Source organism: Mustelus asterias, chromosome 18 (assembly GCF_964213995.1).
Source record: "Mustelus asterias chromosome 18, sMusAst1.hap1.1, whole genome shotgun sequence".
Taxonomy (NCBI): Eukaryota; Metazoa; Chordata; class Chondrichthyes; order Carcharhiniformes; family Triakidae; genus Mustelus; species Mustelus asterias.
In genome coordinates this window covers 12,052,687-12,076,410 of record NC_135818.1, presented here as the reverse complement: position 1 = coordinate 12,076,410, position 23,724 = coordinate 12,052,687, and the positions used below count along the sequence as shown (strand labels likewise).

The 23,724-nt window shown below is 49.1% G+C and overlaps 1 protein-coding gene across 6 annotated transcripts in view; it reads right to left on the bottom strand.

The window, feature by feature from the left end:
• Nucleotides 1-23,724, bottom strand: part of slc8a3 (solute carrier family 8 member 3) — a 470,313-nt gene that overhangs the window by 28,931 nt on the left and 417,658 nt on the right. For all 6 annotated transcript variants that reach the window (XM_078233408.1, XM_078233411.1, XM_078233409.1 and 3 more), the window contains one exon: nt 8,851-8,950. In XM_078233408.1, coding sequence (XP_078089534.1) covers nt 8,851-8,950 — 100 coding nt within the window. The remainder of the gene's footprint in view (nt 1-8,850; nt 8,951-23,724) is intronic.

The window sequence follows — 23,724 nt, the reverse complement described above, 5'->3', positions numbered from 1 at the left end:
GCAAGAAACTACAAAAGGTCGTGAATGTAACCCAATCCATCACGCAAACCAGCCTCCCATCCGTTGACTCTGTCTATACCTCCCGCAGAAAAGCAGCCAGCATAATTAAGGACCCCACATACCCCGGACATTCTCTCTTCCACCTTCTTCCATCAGGAAAAAAATACAAAAGTCTGAGGTCAGGTACCAACCAACTCAAGAACAGCTTCTTCCCTGCTGCTGTCAGACTTTTGAATGGACCTACCTCATATTAAGTTGATCTTTCTCTACATCCTAGCTATGACTGTAACATTACATTCTGCACCCTCTCCTTTCATTCTCTATGAACGGTATGCTTTGTCTGTATAGCGCGCATGTATGGCAATATTGGGCTCTGAAGGCAATAATGCCAGTAAGAAATTGCTAAAACTATGGAAAGCACGAGTTAGACCACACCTAAAATACTGTGAACAGTTTTGGTCCCCTTATCGAAGGAAAGATGTATTGTCATTGGAGGCAATCTGGAGAAGGTTCACTGGTTGGTCCCAGTATAGAGGGATTTTATGAGGAGAGGTTGAGTAATTTGGGCCTGTACTCATTGGCATTTAGAAGAATGAGGGGTGACCTTATTGAGACATATAGGATTCTCAGGGGGCTTGATAGGATATGAGCGACACGGTGGCACAGTGGTTAGCACTGCTGCCTCACAGCGCCAGAGTCCCAGGTTCAATTCCCGGCTTGGGTCACTGTCTGTGTGGAGTCTGCACGTTCTCCCCATGTCTACATGGGGTTTGCTCCGGTTTCCTCCCACTGTCTGAAATACATGCTGGTTAGGAGCATTGGCCCGTGCTAAATTCTCCCTCAGTGTACCTGAACAGGCGCTGGAGTGTGGCGACTGGGGGGATTTTCACAGTAACTTCATTGCAGTGTTAATGTAAGCCTACTTGTGACACTAATAAATAAACTTAGATGCGAAGAGGTTGTTTCCCCTTGTGGGAGAGTCTGGGACCAGAGGGCATGATCGCAGAGTAAGAAGTAAGGGAGTAAGACAGAGATGAGGAGGAATTTCTTCTCTCAGAGGCGAGTGAATCTGTGGAATTCTTTAACACACAGAGCTGTAGAGGCTGGGTTGTTAAGCATGTTCAAGGCTGAGATAGACAGATTTTTAATCAGTAAGGGAATCAAGGGTGTAATAACCTCAAGGATTGGCTCCACTGGTTCGCTTATAAAACATAATGATTTATTACCGCTATAAGCAACTATTTACAGAATACTTTGAAAGATCTTTTTATACTCAGCTCTTGGGTCCAACTGCTGGGACAAGTCCCAACACATCCCAATGAATCCCCAATTCTATCCCTGATTGGACGAGTGGAACTCACTCACCTGAGGAAGGGGTTTAAGGCTCCGAGAGCTTGTGTGGCTTTTGCTACCAAATAAACCTGTTGGACTTTAACCTGGTGTTGTTAAACTTCTTACTGGACTAGTGGAACACATGACTCCTCCCTCAGAGAACTACCATATTGGGTTTTGGGGATAAGCGGGAAGGTGGAGTTGAGGATTATTGTATCAGATCAGTCATGATCTCATTGAATGGTGGGAGAAGAATCATAGAACATTGAACATAGAACAGTACAGCAAAGGAACAGGTCCTTCAGCCCACAAAGTTATGCCGAACATGATGCCACATTAAACTAATCCCTTCGGCCTGCCCTTGGTCCATATCCTTCTATTCCTTGCATATTCATGTGCTATCTAAAAGCCCCTTAAACGCCCCTATCGTATCTGCCTGCACCACCATGTTCCAGACACCTACCACTCTCTGTGTAAAAAACTTGCCCCTCACGTCTCCTTTGAACTTACCCCCTCTCACCTTAAGTGCATGCCCCCTAGTATTAGGCGTTTCAACTCTGGGAAACAAAGCCTGACCCTATTTATGGCCTCTCACAATTTTATAGACTTCTATCAGGTCTCCCCTCAGCCTCCGCCGCTCCAGAGAAAACAATCCTAGTTTGCCCAGCCTCTCCTTATAGCTCATATTCTCTAATCCAGGCAGCATCCTGTAAACCTCATCTGCACCCTCTCCAAATCTTCCACATCCTTCCTGTAGTGTGGTGACCAGGGTCGATAGGCCGAATTGCCCACGTCTGCTCTTGTGTCTTATGGAAATTCAGCACTTTGCTGCGACCCATTTTTGCAAAGGTGCATTCCCTCCGGGAGAGCCCCCCTGCACGCTTCAGAAACGCAGAAAATGGTCTAATACAGATAGGAAATATACAGTAAATGGCAGAACCCTTAAGAGTATTGATAGGCAGAGGGATCTGGGTGTACAGGCGCACAGGTCACTGAAAGTGGCAATGCAGGTGGAGAAGGTAGTCAAGAAGGCATACGGCATGCTTGCCTTCATCGGCCGGGGCATTGAGTTAAAAAATTGGCAAGTCATTTAAAGCTTTATAGAACCTTAGTTAGGCCGCACTTGGAATATAGTGTTCAATTCTGGTCGCCACACTACCAGAAGGATGTGGAGGCTTTGCAGAGGGCACAGAAAGATTTACCAGGATGTTGCCTGGTATGGAGGGCATTAGCTGTGAGGAGAGATTGGAGAAACTTGGTTTGTTCTCATTAGAACGACGGAGGTTGAGGGGCAACCTGATAGAAGTCTATAAGATTATGAGGGGCATGGACAGAGTGGATAATCAGAAGCTTTTTCCTAGGGTGGAAGAGTCAATTACTCGGGGGCACAGGTTTAAGGTGCGAGGGGCAAGGTTTAAAGGAGATGTACGAGGCAAGTTTTTTACACAGAGGGTGGTGGGTGCCTGGTACCCGTTGCCGGGGGAGGTAGTGGAAGCAGATACGATTGTGATTTTTAAGGGGGGTCTGGACAAATACATGAATAGGATGGGAATAGAGGGATATGGGCCCCGGATGGGTAGGGGGTTTTAGTTCAGTTGGGCAGCATGGTCGGTGCAGGCTTGGAGGGCCGAAGGGCCTGTTCCTGTGCTGTAATTTTCTTTGTTCTTTTATGGTGTGCCAGTCTCGGAGGAAAGTCCACCCTTGTACCTACTTGCAGCCAACAGTGGGGCATAAAGAAGGCATGAAATGAAGAGGGGAAAAGTAAGCAGCATGTAAAAATGTTTGCGACCATGTCGTTTAACAGAACCCCACTTATTTCAAACCAGCTGCGAGCTGAGGGCTTTCCTTTCAAGTTCATATCAAGAACTTGATTAGAATTCTTCCTCGGCTTCTGACCCTTTGCAGCCCTGAGGCCCGGGGACCACTCTGCGGATGTTGAATTGGAAACCAATATGTGTGAAGCATCCACTCGCAAGGCAATGTGATCAGCCGGATCAAATTCTGCTTGGGTCCCGAGGTCCAAAACCACCTGATAGCCTCTGTAGAATGAACTGTACTTATAAAAACACCTCGGGGCTATTTCTCAGGCGTTGTCAAGAGAGCTACAGCAAATGGCTTTGTGCAGGCAAGCGAAATGCAGTGATTCAGAAGTCAACCAATAATGCAGCCTGTCATGAACACTGTAATCACAGAAAATGGTTCATCTTCAAGGACGAAGAACATTCTGCAGGAATTTGTGTTTTGAAAGACACTGGGTGAGATTCTCCGGCCTCCCAGCTGCGTGTTTTCCGCCAGCGGGAGGAGGCATTTTGTTAGCAACGGGATTCTCTGGTCCTGCCGCTGTCAATGGGAATTCCCATTGACGTCACCCCATGCTGGCGGGAGACCCGCGGACGGGGGTGCACTGCGGAGAATCCCGCTAGTGTGAAGGGCTGGAGAATTCCGGCCACTGTCCCTGAAAGGGTTAATGCAGGACTTTGATTGCTACATCCATTGTTCTCAGTTTCCAATTTTCTAATTGACAACCACCTCCCCTTCAGCCTCAACAATGATTTGGAGAAGAGAGGTCTAGATCGCCGCTATCCTTTGTGGGAATAAATACTTCCTGGCATCAACTCTGAACAAAATAATATAAAAGCAAAATACTGCGGATTCTGGAATCTGAAACAAGAACAGAAAATGCTGGAAAATCTCAGCAGGTCTGACAGCGTCTGTGGGGAGAGAATAGGGCCAACGTTTCAAGTCCAGATGACCCTTTGTCAGAGCTAATGCAACTCTGAACAGCCTGGCTCTGATTTTAAGGTCACATCAGCTTGTTTTTGTTATGTTGTGGCTTTCTCACATTGCCAAGAGATTTGAGGCTTTGGGGTGACAGGGCGGCACAGTGGTTAGCACTGCTGTCTCACAGCATCAGGGACCCAGGTTCGATTCCTGGCTTGGGTCACTGTCTGTGTGGAGTCTGCATGTACTCCCCGTGTCTGCGTGGGTTTCCTTTGGGTGCTCCGATTTCCTCCCACAGTCCGAAGATGTGCTGGTTGGGTGTGCTAAATTCTCCCTCTATGTACCCGAACAGGCGCCAGAGTGTGGCGACTAGGGGATTTTCACAGTAACTCCATTATGGTGTTAATGTAACCCTACTTGTGACACTAATAAATAAACTTTAACTTAAACCTGTTAGAAGCAGACAGCATACATTGAATAATGAAACTTAGGTCCAGGAGGTTTGTTGCTCTGGAGCAGAGCTCCAATCTTTACATGCTTACAACATGGCTTCTGGAAGATTCTGCCTGAGAGGACTCCACCCTCTGGGGGTGATCACTCACTCTCGGTGTCCCATTGGTCCCTCGAGTCAGGTGACTCACTTCTGCTGCACTGTCTTGAAGAGACAAACATCACATAAGAAGAAATTATTATTTTTTGCCTTCTGCTCTTTGATGGTTTGAAGCAGCCTATTCGATCACCCTGAATCTTCTATTCACAGCACAGTCTCTGCAACTTGTCCTCCCAAAATTTAACCATTTTGACCATTCTGGAAGTTACCCAAATCCTGGGAAGGAGCATGCAGGAATCGTGCCGGCTCTATTGCAAATGCTGCTGGGCTTTTTCGCATCAGGAATGGCGGGATGGGGGAGGAGGGTTGGGTCCCTGTTTCCTTGGCAATGGTGAGTATCCTCGCTGCTACGGTTACATGTCTGCCTGGGAGTTCCAAAAGCCCAGCTAGAAACTGCCACACTGGGAGGGAGGTGCCAGTTCTCTGCCTCCTCCTACTCAGGGTTGGGGGTAGGTGGAATTTCTTCCATAAAATTCTTTGGGGATCGACTAGGCACAAGGGTGGGACTTCAATGGTTTCAGCCATTTTGATGTTGCATCCGTTGAAGATATGGGGCGGGATTTTCTGCCGCGCTTGCCCCAAAACCGGGAAATCCCGCTCGAGGCCAACAGACCTTTAAGTGGTCTGCCCCCTCACCCGCTAAAATTCCTATGGCGGGCAGGATGGGAAAATTCGGCCCATAGTGGGGACACGTTTGGACCATCAAAGGACCTTGGTCTGTTTTTTTTTCGAGGAAAGAATATTAAACCTGAAAAAAAGAACTTTAAAACTTAGGAAAAAGTCTGCAAGGTCCACGGGACTAAGAAAACCAGTGAGACTTGTGTTTCCCAGGAAGCAGCCTTTGTTTCAAATGTATCTGAAAAATGATTGGCAAATGCAGAATGGTTGTGTCACTGGACTTTAGTCATCCAGAGAATGAGAGTTCAAATCCCACTGTGGCCATTTTATTAATTTGAATTCAATTTTTTTTTTAAATCTGGGATTTAAGAAGGGGAGACGAGTTAAAATTGATTTACTTGATTGACACCCCACCATGTTGAACACTAATTCCCTCCAACATCTATGAGATGCACTACAGCAACTTACCAAGGCTCCTTAGGCAGCACCTTTCAAATCTGTCACCTCTGGGCAGCACGGTGGCACAGTGGTTAGCACTGCTGCCTCACAGCGCCAGGGACCCAGGTTCAATTCCAGCCTCGGGTCACTGTTTGGATGGATTTTGCACATTCTCCCTGTGTTAGCAAGGGTTTCCTCCGGGTGCTCCGGTTCCTTCCCGCACTCCAAAGATGTGCGGGTTAGGTAAATTGGCCCTTAATATTCAAAGCTGTGTAGGTTAGTGGGATTAGTGGGATAAATGTGTGGAGTTAGAGCAAGGGGATGGGCCTGGGTAAGATGCTCTGTCAGAGCATTGGTGCTGACTCAATGGGCCGAATGGCCTCCTTCTGCACTGTAGGGATTCTATGATTCTACCACCTAGTAGGACAAGGGCAGCAGACATATGGGAACACCACCACCTAGAAGCTCCCCTCCAAGCCACGCACCATCCTGACTTGGAGCTATACACTGTTCCTTCACTGTAGCTGGGTCAGAATCCTGGAACTCTCTTCCTAACAGCACTGTGGGTGTACCTACACCAAAGAGATGGCACGGTGGCACATTGGTTAGCACTGCTGCCTCACAGCACCAGGGACCCGGGTTCATTTCTGGCCTTGGGTCACTGTCTATGTGGAGTTTGCACGTTCTCCCCATGTCTGCCTGGGTTTCCTTCGGGTGTTGCCAGCGATGCCCACATCTCGCGAATGAATTTTTTAAAAATGTGGCCATGAAATTGTTAAATTCATTGTAAAAAGCCAACTGGTTCACAGACAGGGAAGGATGTCTGCTGTCCTTGTGGACCTGTCCTGCCTGTCACTCCAGTCCCACACCAACATGGTTGACTGATACTGGCCTTACGTGCAAATAATCCAGTCGTATTAAACTGCTACAAAGATCTTAGGGCAAGAAAAATAAATGTCAGCCTTGACACGGAGAATAAACAAAAGCACAAAACGGAAGATGCACAAAGTTATTTCAACATTTTCTAATGTTACTTGGTTTCTGCCCCTCTTAAGTGTCTCTGAATTTTGCAACGCAGGTACCTGTAAGGAAATTCAATGCTTAAATGATGAAGAGGATACCTGAAGATTATTTTGCTTTCTGGTCTGCCAACTTGGACTCCAATATCTTTGATTTTGATTTGATTTATTATTGTCACATGTATTAACATGTAGTGAAAAGTATTGTTTCTTGCGCGCTATACAGACAAAACATACCGTTCATAGAGAAGGAAACGAGAGAGTGCAGAATGTAGTGTCACTGTCATAGCTCGGGTGTAGAGAAAGATCAACTTAATGCAAGGTAGGTCCATTCAAAAGTCTGACAGCAGCAGGGAAGAAGCTGTTCTTGAGTCGGTTGGTACGTGACCTCAGACTTTTGTACCTTTTTCCCGACAGAAGAAGGTGGAAAATATCTGACAAAATGAGGACTCCCCCCAAGATGATTTCCATTCTTCAGCATAGCGTTCACTGGCCAAACTAAATCAGCCCACAAGCCATTGCAGTGTTAATGTAAGCCTACTTGTGACGAATAAATAAACTTAAATAAACTTTAAAAGTTTAATGTGACTCCAGATCCACGGCATGGTGGTTGACTTGTGAATGCCCTCTGAAATGGCCTCGCAAACTACTCAGTTCAGGGGCAATAAATGTCAACGGCCCCATGAATTAATTGTAAAAAACACCACAGCACTGAACTCCATCTGCCCATTTCTCCATATATTATTCTGAAGTCTCCAACTATTCACATTGTCATTCACTATGTAGCCAAATTTCACATCATTATTATAACCTAGGCAGCAGGGTCCCTTCGTAAATCACCATAATGAGTTCTTCCACAGATGAGCATGTTAATGTTGCAATGACGTGCATGCTCCAGATGTAAGTGAGAGCAGCCATTACTAACCGGGAAAAGGTTCGGACATTATTCTTAATATACCTGGGAAATTGTGAGGTTATCCACTTTGGTAGGAAGAATAGAGGTGTAGACTATTTTCTAAATGGGGAAAGGCTTCGGAAATCTGAAGCACTAAGGGACTTGGGAGTCCTGGTTCAGGACTCTCATAAAGGTGAATGTGCAGGTTCAGTTGGCAGTTAGGAAGGCAAATTCAATGTTAGCGTTCATTTCTAGAGGGCTAGAATACAAGAGCAGGGATGTACTTCTGAGTCTGGGTCTATACTCGATGGAGTTTCGAAGGATGAGGGGGGATCTAATTGAAACTTACAAAATGCTGAGAGGCCTGGATAGACTGGATGTGGAGAGGATGTTTCCACGAGTGGGAGAATCTAGAACTCGAGGCACAACCTCAGAGTGAAGGGATGCTCCTTTAAAACTGATTTGAGGAGGAATTTCTTTAGCCAGAGGGTGGTGAATCTGTGGAACTCATTGCCACAGGAGGCTGTGGAAGCAGGGTCATTGAGTGTCTTTAAGACAGAGATAGATAGGTTCTTGATTAATAAGGGGTCAAGGGTTGTGGGAAGAAGGCAGCAGAATGGGGCTGAGAATTATATCCGCCATGATTGAATGGTGGAGGAACTCGATGGGCTGAATGGCATAATTCTGCTCCTATATCTTATGGTCTTATATAAGACCTGGCTTCCACCTGTGTGGGGCAGAGGAAGAAAAAAGGGATTCTGTGTTCTCTGGATTTTGTGAATAAACTTAGGATAAGGATAAGGCTACGAATTCCTCCTTCAAGTCACCGCCCTGCAAATTTAGGTGGTCGAACATCAGGGGTGGGATTCAGCCTCCCAGCCACGTGTCTCCCACCGGTGGGAGGTGACGCATTGTTTGCTAGCGGTGGGATTGTCTACTCCCACTGGCTTCAATGGGAATTCCACGGGCGGCGCTGCGCTGCCGGCGGGACCGTGGAATCTGCTGGCGTGAACGGCCGGAGAATTCCGGCCTACATCCTGTCAACAGGTGTCGTCAATGACAAAATCCACCCAAATAGGCCAGCACTTTGTCAGCACAGAAAAGTGAAAGTTGCTCTTCTGGGTCATGACCGTGCCAAGGTTTTCTTCTTGTTTCCAGCTCAAAAGAATGTTGTGTCCCGTGTTAAAGTTAGCACGTTTAGGGTAAATAGTCCTTACCAGCGCTGACTGTGATGGCCTCCATGAACTGATCCCGCCAGGAATGCGTCCCCACCACGAGTGCAAGGTTCGTCTTCTTTATGAGCTTGTCCACTGTGCTCTGAGGGTTAAAGGGCACAGAATTAACCACTGGACAAAGAACATGTCATCAAATCACAGAAGCATACAGCATAAGAGGAGGACATTTGGCCCATTGTACATTTACTAGCTCTTTGAGAGAACTATCCAATAGTCCCATTCATAGAATCCCTAAATTGCAGAAGAGGCTATTCAGCCCATCGAGTCTGCACCGACTCTTTGACTGAGTATCATTCTCAGGTCCTCTCCCCTCCCTATCCTTGTAATCCCACACTTTTACCCTGGCTAATCCATCTAACCTATACATCTTGGGACACTAAGGGGCAATTTAGCGTGGCCAACCCACCGAACCCGCACATCTTTGGACTGTGGGAGGAAACCGGAGCACCCAAAGGAAACCCATGCAGACACGGGGAGAACGTGCAGACTCCACGCAGACACAGTAAGAAGTCTCACAACACCAGGTTAAAGTCCAACCGGTTTATTTGGAATCACAAGCTTTTGGAGTGCTCATCTAAGTGACTCACCTGAAGGAGCAGAGCTCTGAAAGCTCGTGATTCCAAATAAACCAAAGAACAAAGTACAAAGAACAGTACAGCACAGGAAACAGGCCCTACGGCCCTCCAAGCCTGCGCCGCTCCTTGGTCCAACTAGACCATTCGTTTGTATCCCGCCATTCCCAGACTGCTCATGTGACTATCCAGGTAAGTCTTAAACGATGCCAGCGTGTCTGCCTCCACCACCCTACTTGGCAGCACATTCCAGGCTCCCATCACTCTCTGTGTAAAAAACGTCCCTCTGATATCTGATTTATACCTCGCCCCTCTCACCTTGAGCCCGTGACCCCTCGTGATCGTCACCTCCGACCTGGGAAAAAGCTTCCCACTGTTCACCCTATCTATACCCTTCATAATTTTGTACACCTTGGTTAAAGTCCAACCACTAGTTGGACTTTAACCTAGTGCTGTGAGATTTCTTACTATGCCCACCCCAGTCTAATGCCGGCATCTCCACATCATGGCTACCATCCAAACAGACAGTCACATAAGGCCAGAATTTTAACCCGGGTCCCTGGCGCTGTGAGGCAGCAGTGCTAACCATTGTGCCACCGTGCCACCCCTAATCAATGATCAGGACCTCACGTTACTGATACATAAGCGGTACACAATCTAGCGTTTAAAAATTAAATGGTGCAATCGTGGCAGTGCCACTTTCTAGGGCAAAATTCTACAGAAGAACAACCTGCATTCTGTTATACTTCGCTCACCTGCTGTTGCCGGAACAGTCCTCCAATTTACATAGAATCATAGAATCCCGATAGTACAGAAGGGGATCATTCGGCCCATCGACTCTGCACCGACAAGAATCCCACCCAGGCACTATTCCCATAACCCCACATATTTAACCTGCTAAGCCCCCCAACACTAAGGGGCAATTTAGCACGGCCAATGCACCTAACCCGCACATCTTTGGACTGTGGGAGGAAACCAGAGCACCCGGAGGAAACCCACGCAGACACGGGGAGAACGTGCAGACTCCGTACAGACAGTGACCCGAACTGGGAATCGAACCCGGGTCCCTGGCGCTGTGAGGCAGCAGTGCTAATCCACTGTGCCACCGTGCCACCCTTATTTACTGGAGTTTTACTGAAATGAGGACTTATCATTGAGGTGACCTTGCCAGGTTTAGTGGCAACATCCACTCCCCAGTCCCGCATTCATCCTCCCCCTTCCATGAAAATCGAAACCATTGTGGCACATGACAGCATGAACTTCAGCATAGTGATCATTGCTCGCAGCAGAGAGACAACCCTCCTTTAAAATTCATGGGGCTTTGTGCACTCAATGCTTCAGCAGGTGGCTTGCTTTACTCACTGTCTGAACTCTGCTCTTCTGAATACTGATTCACTGAATACTGATTAATCTACACGGATTAATTATGTTATCATTATCTTCCAGCAGTTCCAGCAAACAACTGATTGATTTATGCGCGTTGTACAAGGATTGTGCCAGAGTTATGCACCTCACAATCAGTAGATTCATTCTTTTGTGCCAGCCAGGTCACCTTGCATTATCATTAAGAGACTCCCCTGCTGCACAGTTCCAAAGCCATCAGTTCGACGGAAACTACAAGGAGTTGTGAACGTAGCCCAGTCCATCACGCAAACCAGCCTCCCAACCATTGACTCTGTCTACACTACCTGTTGCTTTGGAAAAGCAGCCAGCGTAATCAAGGACCCCATGCACCCTGGACATTCTCTCTTCCACCTTCTTCCATCGGGAAAAAGATACAAAAGTCTGAGATTACATAGCAACCCACTCAAAAACAGCTTCTTCCCTGCTGCCATCAGACTTTTGAACGGACCTACCTTATATTAAGTTGATCTTTCTCTAAACCCTAGCTACGATTGCAACACTACATTCTGCACCCTCTCCTTTCCATCTCTATGAACGGTATTTGATTTGATTTATTATTGTCACATGTATTGGGATACAGTGAAAAGTATTGTTTCTTGCACGCTATACAAGCAAAGCATACCATTCACAGAGAAGGAAACGAGAGAGTGCAGAATGTAGTGTTACAGTCAGAGCTAGGGTGTAGTGAAAGATCAACTTAGTGCGAGGTAAGTCCATTCAAAAGCCTGACTGCAGCAGGGAAGAAGCTGTTCTTGAGTCCGTTGGTACATGACCTCAGACTTTTGTATTTTTTTCCCGACGGAAGAAGGTGGAAGAGAGAATGTCCGGGGTGCGTGGGGTTCTTAATTATGTTGGCTGCTATCCCGAGGCAGCGGGAAGTGTAGACAAAGTCAATGGATGGGAGGCTGGTTTGCATGATGGATTGGGCTACATTCACGACCTTTTGTACTTTCTTGTGGTTGTGGGCATGCTTTGTCTGTATAGCAGGCAAGAAACAATACTTTTCACTGTATACTAATATATGTGACAATAATAAGTCAAATCAAATCAAATCAAACTTTCAATCCTGCGGCTCTCTGCCACACTTGAGACTTGAATACTTTCCGAGACTAAAAACAATGTGTATTGCTCCAGTTTCCTGGTCCCCATTAACAGCCAAAGAACGTGTGGCATAGACATAGATGTGAAGTTGATAAATTGGCACCACAGTATACTTCAGCATGCAGCATGACATTACCCTGAGTTGGTATCTCTTCATAGACGGATGCAAAGAGAAGTTTCATTAACTCCCATGTGCATTTTGCACGCCTTCATTTTTAACTGTCAGTGATGGGGCAGAGATACCAATACCAACTTGGTTCTTGATGCTCTATATCCTCAAACCAGCAATTAGAATCAGAGAAGCTCACAGCACAAACACAGACCTCTTAGTCCATCAAGGAGGCGATGACCTTGTGGTATTATTGCTAATCTATTAATCCAGAAACTCAGCTAATGTTCCGGGGACCCGGGTTCGAATCCCACCGGGTCAAATGGTGGAATCTGAATTCAATTTAAAACAAAATCTGGAATTAAGAAGCTACTGATGACCATGGAACCATTGTCAATTGTTGGAAAAACCCATCAGGTTCACTAATGCCCTTTAGGGAAGGAAATCTGCCGTCCTTACCTGGTCTGGCCTACATGTGACTCCAGAGCCACAGCAATGTGGTTGACTCTCAACTGCCCTCCAAGGGCAACTAGGGATGGGCAATAAATGCTGGCCCAGCCAGTGACGCCCAAGTCCCATGAATGAATAAAAAACAGCCAGGCCTGTATCTGCATTTTTCTCCACATGAACATCCTTATTCCACTTGCCTGCTCAGGCAATTTAGAATTTATTTTTCTTCCTTCACAATGATTTAAATGTCATGAAACCACTTTGTACATAACAACAGTAACTAAATTTGAAAAGTCATTCATTTGAATAGAATAGAATCCCTACAGTGCAGAAGGAGGCCATTTGGCCCATCGAGTCTGTACCGACCACAATCCCACCCGGGCCCTATTCCCGTAACCCCACACATTTACCCTGCTAATCCCCCTGACACTAAGGTCAATTTAGCATGACCAATCAACCTAACCCAGACATCTTTGGACTGTGGGAGGAAACCGGAGCACCCGGAGGAAACCCACACAGACACAGGGAGAATGTGCGGACTCTCCATACAGACAGTGACCCGAGGCCGGAATTGAACCCGGGTCCCTGGCGCTGTGAGGCTGTGAAAGGTTCTTTGTTCTTGATTTCTAACCGCTCTGTGATTTAATCATAATCCTTCACAACCCCTTGAACTTTTAGACTGCAGTGAATGAAGTCCCATCTTCTCAGGACTGATCTGTACCTAGACTGCCCATTGGCTGGAGGCAAAATTTCTGCCCCCTCAGGAACAGGAAATCTTACCTCAAGGAGCTGACGGCCAATGAGAGGCTGGCATCTTGCCCATGCCTCATGACAGAGGGAATGGAGTAGCAGTTTTTTATTCGTTCATGGGACATGGGCATTGCCAGCTGGGCCGGCATTTATTGCCCATCCATGAGGGCATTTAAGAGTCAACCACATTGCTGTGGTTCTGGAGTCACACAAAGGCCAGACCGGGTAAGGACGGCAGATTTCCTTCCCTAAAGGACAGTCGTGAATCAGATGGGTTTTTCCGACAATCAACAATGGGTTCACGGTCGACATTATACTTTCAATTCTAGCTTTTTATCGAATTCCAATTTCACTATCTGCTGTTGTGGGACTCGTCCCCAGAACATTTCCCTGGGTCTCTGGATTACTGGCCCAGTGATAATGCCACTGTCGCCCTGACCCCCTGTTCACTTCACACCCACCAGGGATCCTCCAACACTGGACGCTGGGTGACCTCAGCTCATCTCCTGAGTTTAGAAGAGAGACAGGCTCCTTGGCGGAGGAGGAAATTATAGCCTAACCCAAACCTTTCCTCCTGCAATGCCTGGCATTGGTGTTTTTGAGTTGTGATCGTGGCAGAAAGCTGAGCTGACCTTTTTCTCTTCCCTGCTCCCCTTCCTGATTGACAATTGTTTCAACAAACTTTTCATTCCAGTTTTTTTTAATTGAATTCAAAATTCACCATCTGCCGTGGCGGGATTCGAACCCGGGTCCGCAGAACATTACTAATCCGGCGATGCTACCATAACACCACCGCATGTGTTTGAGTGTCTCACTGGCAGATCGCAGCAAGGGTGGGGTTGGGCAAGGGGATAGGATAAGGGGGTTTGAGAGACCATGAGGCAGGGGTGTAGGCAACCTGGCAAAGGTGGGTGAGTGGGTAAGCACCTTGGTAGGGAGGGGGCCCTTCCGATGGACCAGTTAAGGACAGAAACCCCTCCCCCATCCAACCCCCCTCCCCCATCAGGTCTGGTTTTGCCCCAGTGGCAGCAGGCTTGGTCCTTAATTGGGAATTAATTAATCCACTAGCCAGGAAGGCAGCTCAAGGCCTCATATCTCACTGCTATAATTGCGGTGGGAGCTATGGTGGATGGATAGCTATATTATTTATTTATTAGTCACAAGTAGGCTTACATTAACACTGCAATGAAATTACTGTGAAAATCCCCTAGTCACCACATCCGGCACCTGTTCGGGTACACTGAGGGAGAATTTAGCATGGCCAATCCTAATGTTCTGGGGACCAAGGTTCGTTCGAATCCATCATGGCCGATGGTGCAATTTGAATTCAATCAAAGAAATATCTGGAATTAAAAATCTAATGATGACCATGAAATCATTGTTGATTGTTGCAAAAAGCCCATCTGGTTCACTAACGTCCTTTAGGGAAGGAAATCTGCTGTCCTTCCCAGGCCTGGCCTGCATGTGACTCCAGAGCCACAACAATGTGGTTGACTCTCAAATTGCCCTCTGAAATGGTCCAGCAAGCCACTCATAGAATCCTACAGTGCAGAAGGAGGCCATTCGGCCCATCGGGTCTGCACCAACCACAATCCCAAACAGGCCCTATCCCCATAACCCCATGCATTTACCCGAGCTAGTCCCCCTGACACTAAGGAGGAATTTAGCATGGCCAATCCACCTAACCCGCACATCTTTGGTCTGTGGGAGGAAACCGGAGCACCCTGAGGGAACCTATGCAGACACAGGGAGAGCGTGCAGACTCCGTACAGATAGTGACCCAAGCCGGGAATTGAACCTGGGTTCCTGGTGCTGTGAGGCAGCAGTGCTAACCACTGTGCCACCGTGCCGCTCATCCCTCAGTTCAAGGGCAACTAGGGGTGCGCAATAAATGCTGGCCAGCCAGCGACGCTCATGTCCCACAAATGAATAAAAAAATAATAATATGCTAATCTCCAGATGCGGCCTTGCTAAATTTAAACCTCAAGGAGCCTGAATGGACTCATCATGTGTTTGTTTCTTCTATTTTGTTCGTGCTTAGTTTTCCTGTTCTGTTCAATATAAAGCTGGAGGGAAGAATACATCCTGCTACGATCCCTCAGTTGTCTGGTTACCTCACTCTCTCCAGCCCCAGGTGTTTCATGTGAAAGCTAGAACACTTGGCCTGTGTTTCAATTCTCGATCTCTGTTATTCCCTTTTCACCCCCATCAGCGAGGTAGACTTTACTGCACAGCCGTAAGAGGTTTGGGCAGCACAGTGGCACAATGGTTAGCACTGCTGCCTCACAGCACCAGGAATCCAGGTTCGATTCCCGGCTTGGGTCTTTGTCTGTGTGGATTTTGCACATTCTCCCCGTGTCTGCGTGGGTTTTCTCCGGGTGCTCCGGTTTCCCCCCACAGTCCAAAGATGTGTGCGTTAGTTCAAGTAAAGTTTATTTATTAGTGTCACAAGTAGGCTTACATTAACACCGCAATGAGGTTACTGTGAAAATTCCCTAGTCGCCACATTCCGACGCCTGTTCGGGTACACTGAGGGAGAATTTAGCATGGCCAATGCACCATGCTCAATTGCCCCTGAGTGTCAGGGGGACTAGCTAGGGTAAATGTACGGGGTTATGGGGATAGGACCTGGGTGGAATTGTGGTCGGTGCAGATGGGCAGAATGGGTTCCTTCTGCACTGTATGATTCTATTCTATGATTCCATGAGGCAGGTAGAGGCAGCCTGGCAAGGGTGGGGTGGGGTAAGCACCTTGATAGTCGGGGGGGCGGTGGGGGGGCTTCTGATGGGCCAAAGGGGCCAGTTAAGGACAGATGCCTCTCCCCCATCCACCGCCCCCCCCCCCCCCCCCCCCCCACCCTTCCCTCCCCGGTGTCTGGTTTTGCCCCAGTGGCAGTAGGGTTGGTCCTTACTTGGGACTTAATGAATCCACTGTCCAGGAAGGCAGCTCAATGCTCTCTGATTGAGCAGTCGCTCTGGTAAACAGATTAAGCTGCCAGTCATGTGGGCTGCTCAGCAAGCTTTCCAGTGCCCCTCCTTGCTGGTGCGGGAATCGTCAGGGTTATAATTTGCAAGTGTGCTGTGAAAATGATACCCAAACAAAATGGTTGTTATTTTGGAAGAAGGCTTGACATTGCTACTTTCCAGAAAGCGTGCCGATTGCTGTGAGTGGGTTTAATTGTTGTCGTTATATTGTCACTAATTAAGGCAGCAGTTTGTCAAATGTTCTGTTTGTTTTCTTTGCGAGCGTTACAATAAGCAGGCGCTATTTTTGAGGATGAGAAGAACTATTTATAAAATCGCCGCGTGTTCTCCGAACTCGCAGCTTTCCACGCGCCTGCCGTGAGCTCATCAATTCCACCACTTCTGCCTGTCGTGGGGAATGGAGCCTTGGGAATCCACACAATCCCTACAGTGCAGAAGGAGGCCATTTGGCCCATCAGGTCTGCACTGACTCTCTAACAGAGCATACCACCCCCCTCACCCTATCCCCATAACCCCACGCATTTACCATGACTAGTCCACCTAACCTATATATCTTTGAACATAAAGGGGCAATTTAGCATGGCCAATCCCCCTAACCTGCACATCTTTGGACATTAAAGGGCAATTTAGCATGGCCAATCCACCTAACCTACACATCTTGGGACACTAAGGGACAATTTAACATGACCAATCTACCTAACCTGCACATTTCTGGACACTAAGAAGCAATTTAGCATGGCCAATCCCCCTAACCTGCACATCTTTGGACACTAAGGGGCAATTCGCATGGCCAATCCCGCTAACCTGCACATCTTTGGACACTAAGGGGCAATTCAGCATGGCCAATCCCGCTAACCTGCACATCTTTGGACACTAAGGGGCAATTCAGCATGGCCAATCCCGCTAACCTGCACATCTTTGGACACTAAGAAGCAATTTAGCATGACCAATCCACCTAACTTGTAACTCTTTGGACACGAAGGAGCAATTTGCCATGGCTAATCCACCCAACCTGCACATCTTTGGACACTAAGGGGCAATTTAGCATGGTCAATCCACCTTACCTACACATCTTGGGACACGAAGGGGCAATTTAGCATGGCCAATCTACCTAACCAACACATCTTGGGATACTAATGGGCAATTTAGCATGGCCAATCCACGCAACCTGCACATTTTGGGACACGAAGGGGCAATTTAGCATGGCCAATCTACCTAACCAACACATCTTGGGATACTAATGGGCAATTTAGCATGGCCAATCCACTTAACCTGCACATCTTTTGGACTGTGGGAGGAAACTGGAGCACCCGGAGGAAACCCACGCAGACACATCCAAACTCCACACAGACAGTGACCCAAGGACGGAATTGAACCCGTATCCCTGGCGCTGTGAGGGCAGCAGTGTGAACCACTGTGCCAGCCCGTGTCTTGCAGGTGAGCGAGTGCAGCAGTCTGCACAGCAGTAGGAGCCCTGTCTCTGGTGGGCGAGCTGGAATAAACCTTGTATTTTAATTAGCAGACTGTTTCCAACAAGACGTTAAATTCCCAGCTGCTAGCAGACACCAATTAAGGTGTCTTTAAAGTTAGCTCAAGCCTTATCTCATCATTGTAAAGCTGCACTGGTGACATGTTGCCCAATGAAGCTGGATGTGAGACACAGGAGGGGGTGCCAGTGCTATTATAGCATCTGCGGATCTCAGTATCAATGGAAATTGCAGCAAGCCTTAATGAGATTTCATCATCGTTAGAGATATCCGCAGCAAGTTAAGAGAGCAAGTTGAGCGGCCTACACCCTGGCCTGGTTTTATTAGCACCAAAATAACGACGGAGCCTCATAATTTAAACATTTCTCGTCACTGTAATTTAAAAAAATGTTTGGCAGGCAAGCATGTTCCTCTGATTTCCTTCCTGTTCCTTTCTGAGAGAAACAAACCCCAGTTATGTCACCCAAATAGCCATTTTTCATTTGCCAAGTGCATCACCAGTCAGCAGTAATCAAGGGAGTAAAGTCGTGTCTGCATCTGACGATAGTACATAAATCTTCCAGTAAGGATTATTGAGTTGGAATTAGGAGAACTGCTTAGTGTCTCTCTACCCCCAAGAACACCATCGATTGTTTTGCACCATGTGTCAAAACCACCAGGGTCCACTGTGGATTCTCCCTGGGGCGGCACGGTGGCACAGTGGTTAGCACTGCTGCCTCACAGCGCCAGGGACCCGGGTTCAATTCCCGGCTCGGGTCACTGTCTGTGCGGAGTTTGCACGTTATCCCCGTGTCTGCGTGGGTTTCCTCCGGGTGCTCCGGTTTCCTCCCACAGTCCAGAGATGTGCAGGTTAGGTTGATTGGCCATGCTAAATTGCCCCTTAGTGTCAGCGAATACGTAGGTTAGAGGGATTAGCAGGGTAAATTTGTGGGGATAGGGCCTGGGTGGGATTGTTGTCAGTGCAGATTCAATGGGCTGAATGGCCTCCTTCTGCACTGTAGGGATTCTATGACTCTGTGATTCTCTCCCCCCCTCGCAGCCCCCTCACCCCTTTTCAGCCCTTTACTCCCCCCTTGCAACTCTTATCTTCACCCCTCACAGTCCCTCTCTCCTCTCACAGGCCCTCTCTCCCCCCCTCACAGCGCCTCTCTCCCCCCTCACAGACCCTCACAGCCCCTCTCTCCCCCCTCACAGCCCTTCTCTCCCCTCTCACAGCCCCTCTCTCTCTCCCCTCACAGCCCCTCTCTCTCTCCCCTCACAGTCCCTCTCTCTCCACTCACATCCCCTCTCTCTCCCCCTCACAGCGCCTCTCTCCCCCCTCACAGCCCCTCACAGCCCCTCTCTCCCCCCTCACAGCCCTTCTCTCCCCTCTCACAGCCCCTCTCTCTCCCCTCACAGTCCCTCTCTCTCCACTCACATCCCCTCTCTCTCCCCTCACAGCCCTCACGGTCCCTCTCACAGTCCCTCTCGCCCCCTCACAGCCCCTCTCTCGCCCCCTCACAGCCCCTCTCTCCCCCCTCACAGCCCCTCTCTCCCCCCTCACAGCCCCCCTCTCTCCCCTCACAGCCCCCCTCTCTCCCCTCACAGCCCCTCTCTCTCCCCTCACAGCCCTCACGGTCCCTCTCTCCCCCCTCACAGCCCCTCTCTCCTCCCTCACAGTCCCTCTCTCCCCCTCACAGTCCCTCTCTCCCCCTCACAGTCTCTCTCTACCCCTTCACAGCCCCTCTCTCCCCTCACAGTCCCTCTCTCCCCCTCACAGTCCCTCTCTCCTCCCTCACAGTCCCTCTCTCCCCCTCACAGTCTCTCTCTACCCCCTCACAGCCCCTCTATCCCCCTCACAGTCCCTCTCTCCCCCTCACAGTCCCTCTCTCCTCCCTCACAGTCCCTCTCCCCCCTCACAGCCCCTCTCTACCCCCTCACAGCCCCTCCCCCCTCACAGCCCCTCTCTCCCCCCCTCACAGCCCTTCTCTCTCCCCTCACAGCCCCTCTCTCCCCCTCACAGTCCCTCTCTCCTCCCTCACAGTCCCTCTCTCCCCCTCACAGTCCCTCTCTCCTCCCTCACAGTCCCTCTCTCCCCCTCACAGTCCCTCTCTCCCCCCTCACAGCCCCTCTCTCCCCCTCACAGCCCCTCTCTCCCCCTCACAGTCTCTCTCTACCCACTCACAGCCCCTCTCTCCCCCTCACAGTCTCTCTCTACCCACTCACAGCCCCTCTCTCCCCCTCACAGTCCGTCTCTCCCCCTCACAGTCCGTCTCTCCCCCTCACAACCCCTCTCTACCCCCTCACAGCCCCTCTCTACCCCCTCACAGCCCCTCTCTCCTCCCTCACAGTCCCTCTCTACCCATAGTCCGTCTCTCCCCCTCAGAACCCCTCTCTACCCCCTCACAGCCCCTCTCTACCCCCTCACAGCCCCTCTCTCCTCCCTCACAGTCCCTCTCTACCCACTCACAGCTCCTCTCTCTCCCCTCACAGCCCCTCACGGTCCCTCTCTCCCCCTCACAGTCCCTCTCTCCCCCCTCACAGCCCCACTCTCCCCCCTCACAGCCCCTCTCTCCCCCCTCACAGCCCCTCTCTCCCCCTCACAGTCCCTCTCCCCCCTCACAGCCCCCCTCCCTCCCCTCACAGCCCCTCTCTCTCCCCTCACAGCCCCTCATGGTCCCTCTCTCCCTCTCACAGTCCCTCTCCCCCCTCGTAGTCCCTCTCTCCCCCCTCACACTCCCTCTCTCCCCTCACAGCCCCTCTCTCCCCCCTCACACTCCCTCTCTCCCCTCACAGCCCCTCTACCCCCTCACAGCCCCTCTCTCCCCCTCACAGTCCCTCTCTCCCCTCACAGCCCCTCTCTCCCCCCTCACAGCCCCTCCCTCCCCCCTCACAGTCCCTCTCTACCCCCTCACAGCCTCTCTACCCCCTCGCAGTCCCTCTCTCCCCCCCCCACAGTCCCTCTTTTCCCTCCCACCCCATCTCGCTGCGTTTCATAGCCCCTCTCCATCTCTCCCTTTGCTGCCTTCCCCATTCCACTTCACCAGCTTAGCTTCCCATCAGCCTTCCCTGCCTCCAACCTCGCTTCCCACCCCTGGCCTCAGCGCCTCGTGGTCCCCCCAGTGCCATTTGCACCTCCCTCCATCACCTCCCCCCGTCTTCCCCCTCAACCCAGTATCGGGTTCACTTCTCACTCAGCCTATCTGCCTCGCCCTGCTCCGGTTCTCAGACCTCAATCACTATCACCACTCACCTTTCCGTTACTCACTGCTCCTCCAATCACAAGCTGGTGTTCTGTTGTGTAGGCCCACTTGTAAGCCTAGCCCAAAGCAAGAAAAGCAACCTGCGATATATTTTTATTCATTCGTGGGACATGGGCATCACTGGATAGGCCAGCATTTATCGTCGTTTCATTAACTCCTGCTGTCTGAATACGTGGGATTTATCTGTTGCCATGACGACCGTAAGCCAAACATTAGAGTATTAAAGAATCAATCTAGAAAAATCAAGGTGTTGCCAAATGAGTAAAAGTGCATTTGTTTATTTATTAGTTACAAGTAGGCTTACATTAACACTGCAATGAAGTTACTGAGAAAATCCCCTAGTCGCCACACCCCGGCGCCTGTTCGGATACGCTGACGGAGAATTTAGCATGGCCAATGCACCTAACCAGCACGTCTTTCGGACTGTGGGAGGAAACCGGAGCACCCGGAGGAAACCCACGCAGACACGGGGAGAACGTGCAGACTCTGCACAGACAGTGACCCAAGCCGGGAATCGAACCCTAGATTCACTCGGTTGATTCCGGCTTATGAGGTGAGACTGAGTAGACTGGGACTATACTCACTGGCATTCAGAAGAATGAGGGGAGATCTTATAGAAACATATAAAATTATGAAGGGAAAAGATAAGATAGAAGCAGGGAGGTTGTCTCCAATGGCGGGTGAAACTAGAACTAGGGGACATGGCCTCAAAATAAGGTGGAGCAGATTTAGGACTGAGTTGAGGAAGAACTTCTTCACCCAAAGGGTTGTGAATCTGTGGAACTCCCTGCCCTGTGAAGCAGTTGAGGCTGCCTCATTGAATGTTTTTGAGGCAAAGATAGATTTTTGAACAGTAAAGGAATTAAGGGTTATGGTAAGTGGAGCTGAGTCCACAAAAAGATCAGCCATGATCTTATTGAATGGCGGAGCAGGCTCGAGGGGCCAGATGGTCTACTCCTGCTCCTAATTCTTAATTTCTTATGTTCTTATGTCCCTGGCGCTGTGAGGCAGCAGTGCTAATCATTGTGTCATCATGCAGCCGTGTGCAAAAAATTTAATCAGACGCTTGATTCAAGGGGGTCTAGAAATTTTCTCGATCTTGGTGCTTTGTCATAGTTTTTAAATCACATTTTAAAATATGTCATTCCTGATATCACCTCCCTGCTTAAAATAATTAGCGAGGTTCGCTTTTAGAAATCAGACTGCCAACAAAAAAAAGATTAATCTTAATGCTCTGATTCCTCTTTAAATAGAATCATTGCTGCTGATAACATAATTGGATGAGTTGACAGCCAGAATTCTGTGTCCTAATGTGTAATGTAACAGTAGGATACAGTCAGTGACAAACACGAAAGGAGCAGATGTCTCACCGCTCTAACACTGGCAGGAGTTCAGAGAGCACAGACAAAGCACAGGAACGGGGACAATGACAAACAAGGTGTGAGTTTTCCATCCCAGGCACGGTGGCACAGTGGTTAGCACTGCTGCCTCACAGTGCCAGGGACCCGGGTTCAATTCCGGCCTCGGGTGACTGTCTGTGTGGAGTTTGCACGTTCTCCCCATGTCTGCGTGGGTTCTCTCCCACAGTCCAAAAATGTGCAGGTTAGGTGGATTGGCCATGCTAAATTGCCCCTTAGTGTCCAATAGGTAGATTAGTCATGGTAAACGCGTGGGATTATGAGGATAGGGCCGGGATGTGGGCCTGGGTAAGGTGCTCTTTTGAATAGTCGGTGCAGACTCAATGGGCCAGATGTGCAATTTAGCAGGCTCGACCATGCTAAATTGCCCCTTAGTGTCCATAGATGTGTGGGTTAGATGGGATTATCGTAGAATTCCTACAGTGCAGAAGGAGGCCATTTGGCCCATCGTGTCTGCACTGACCACAATCCATCCAGACCCTATCCTCATAGCCCCACATATCTATCCTGCTAGTCTCCCTGACATGAAAGGTCAATTTTCCATGGCCAACCAACCTAACCCGCACGTCATTTGGAGTGTGGGAGGAAACCAGAGCACCCAGAGGAAACCCATGCAGACACGGGGAGAACATGCAAACTCTACACAGACAGTCACCCGAGGCCGGAATTGAACCCAGGTCCCTGGCGCTGTGAGGCAGCAGTGCTAACCACTGTGCCACCGTGCCCCTGATAAGCCATGGCAAATGTTGCGCCAACAGCTATTCCACTGGTTTCCCAGGGCCTGCCACCACCTCTGGGGCCTCCCATTCCAACTGATGTCAGCCATTCAATATGTTTTGCCAGCCACAAGCAACTTTATTCTAATGAGATGCAAGCAACAGGAATATGTTGAATAATAGATTTGCCAACGCAGCAACCCTGGCCACTTGGAACACCAAGCATTTTTGACCTACATCACCGCTATGGCACACGGAGGAGAGGGACTAGAATCAGTTATGAAGCAAATTAAGTCCACTTCAGAAAAGCCGCCAGTACTGATTTCCCTCCATTTCCCAAGGTGGGCTCCTGATAAACCATAAAACCATTAGATATAAGAGCAGAATTAGGCCTTTCAGCCCATCGAGTCTGCTCCGCTCTTCAATCATGGCTGGTATGTTTCTCAACTCCATTACCCTGCCTTTTCCCTGTAACCTTTGATCCCCTTACCAATCATAGAATCATAGAATCTCTACAGTGCAGAAGGAGGCCTTTCAACTCATTGAATCTCACCAATAACAATCCCACCCAGGCCCTATCCCTGCTTAGTCACCCTGCTAATCCCTCTAACCTATCACATCCC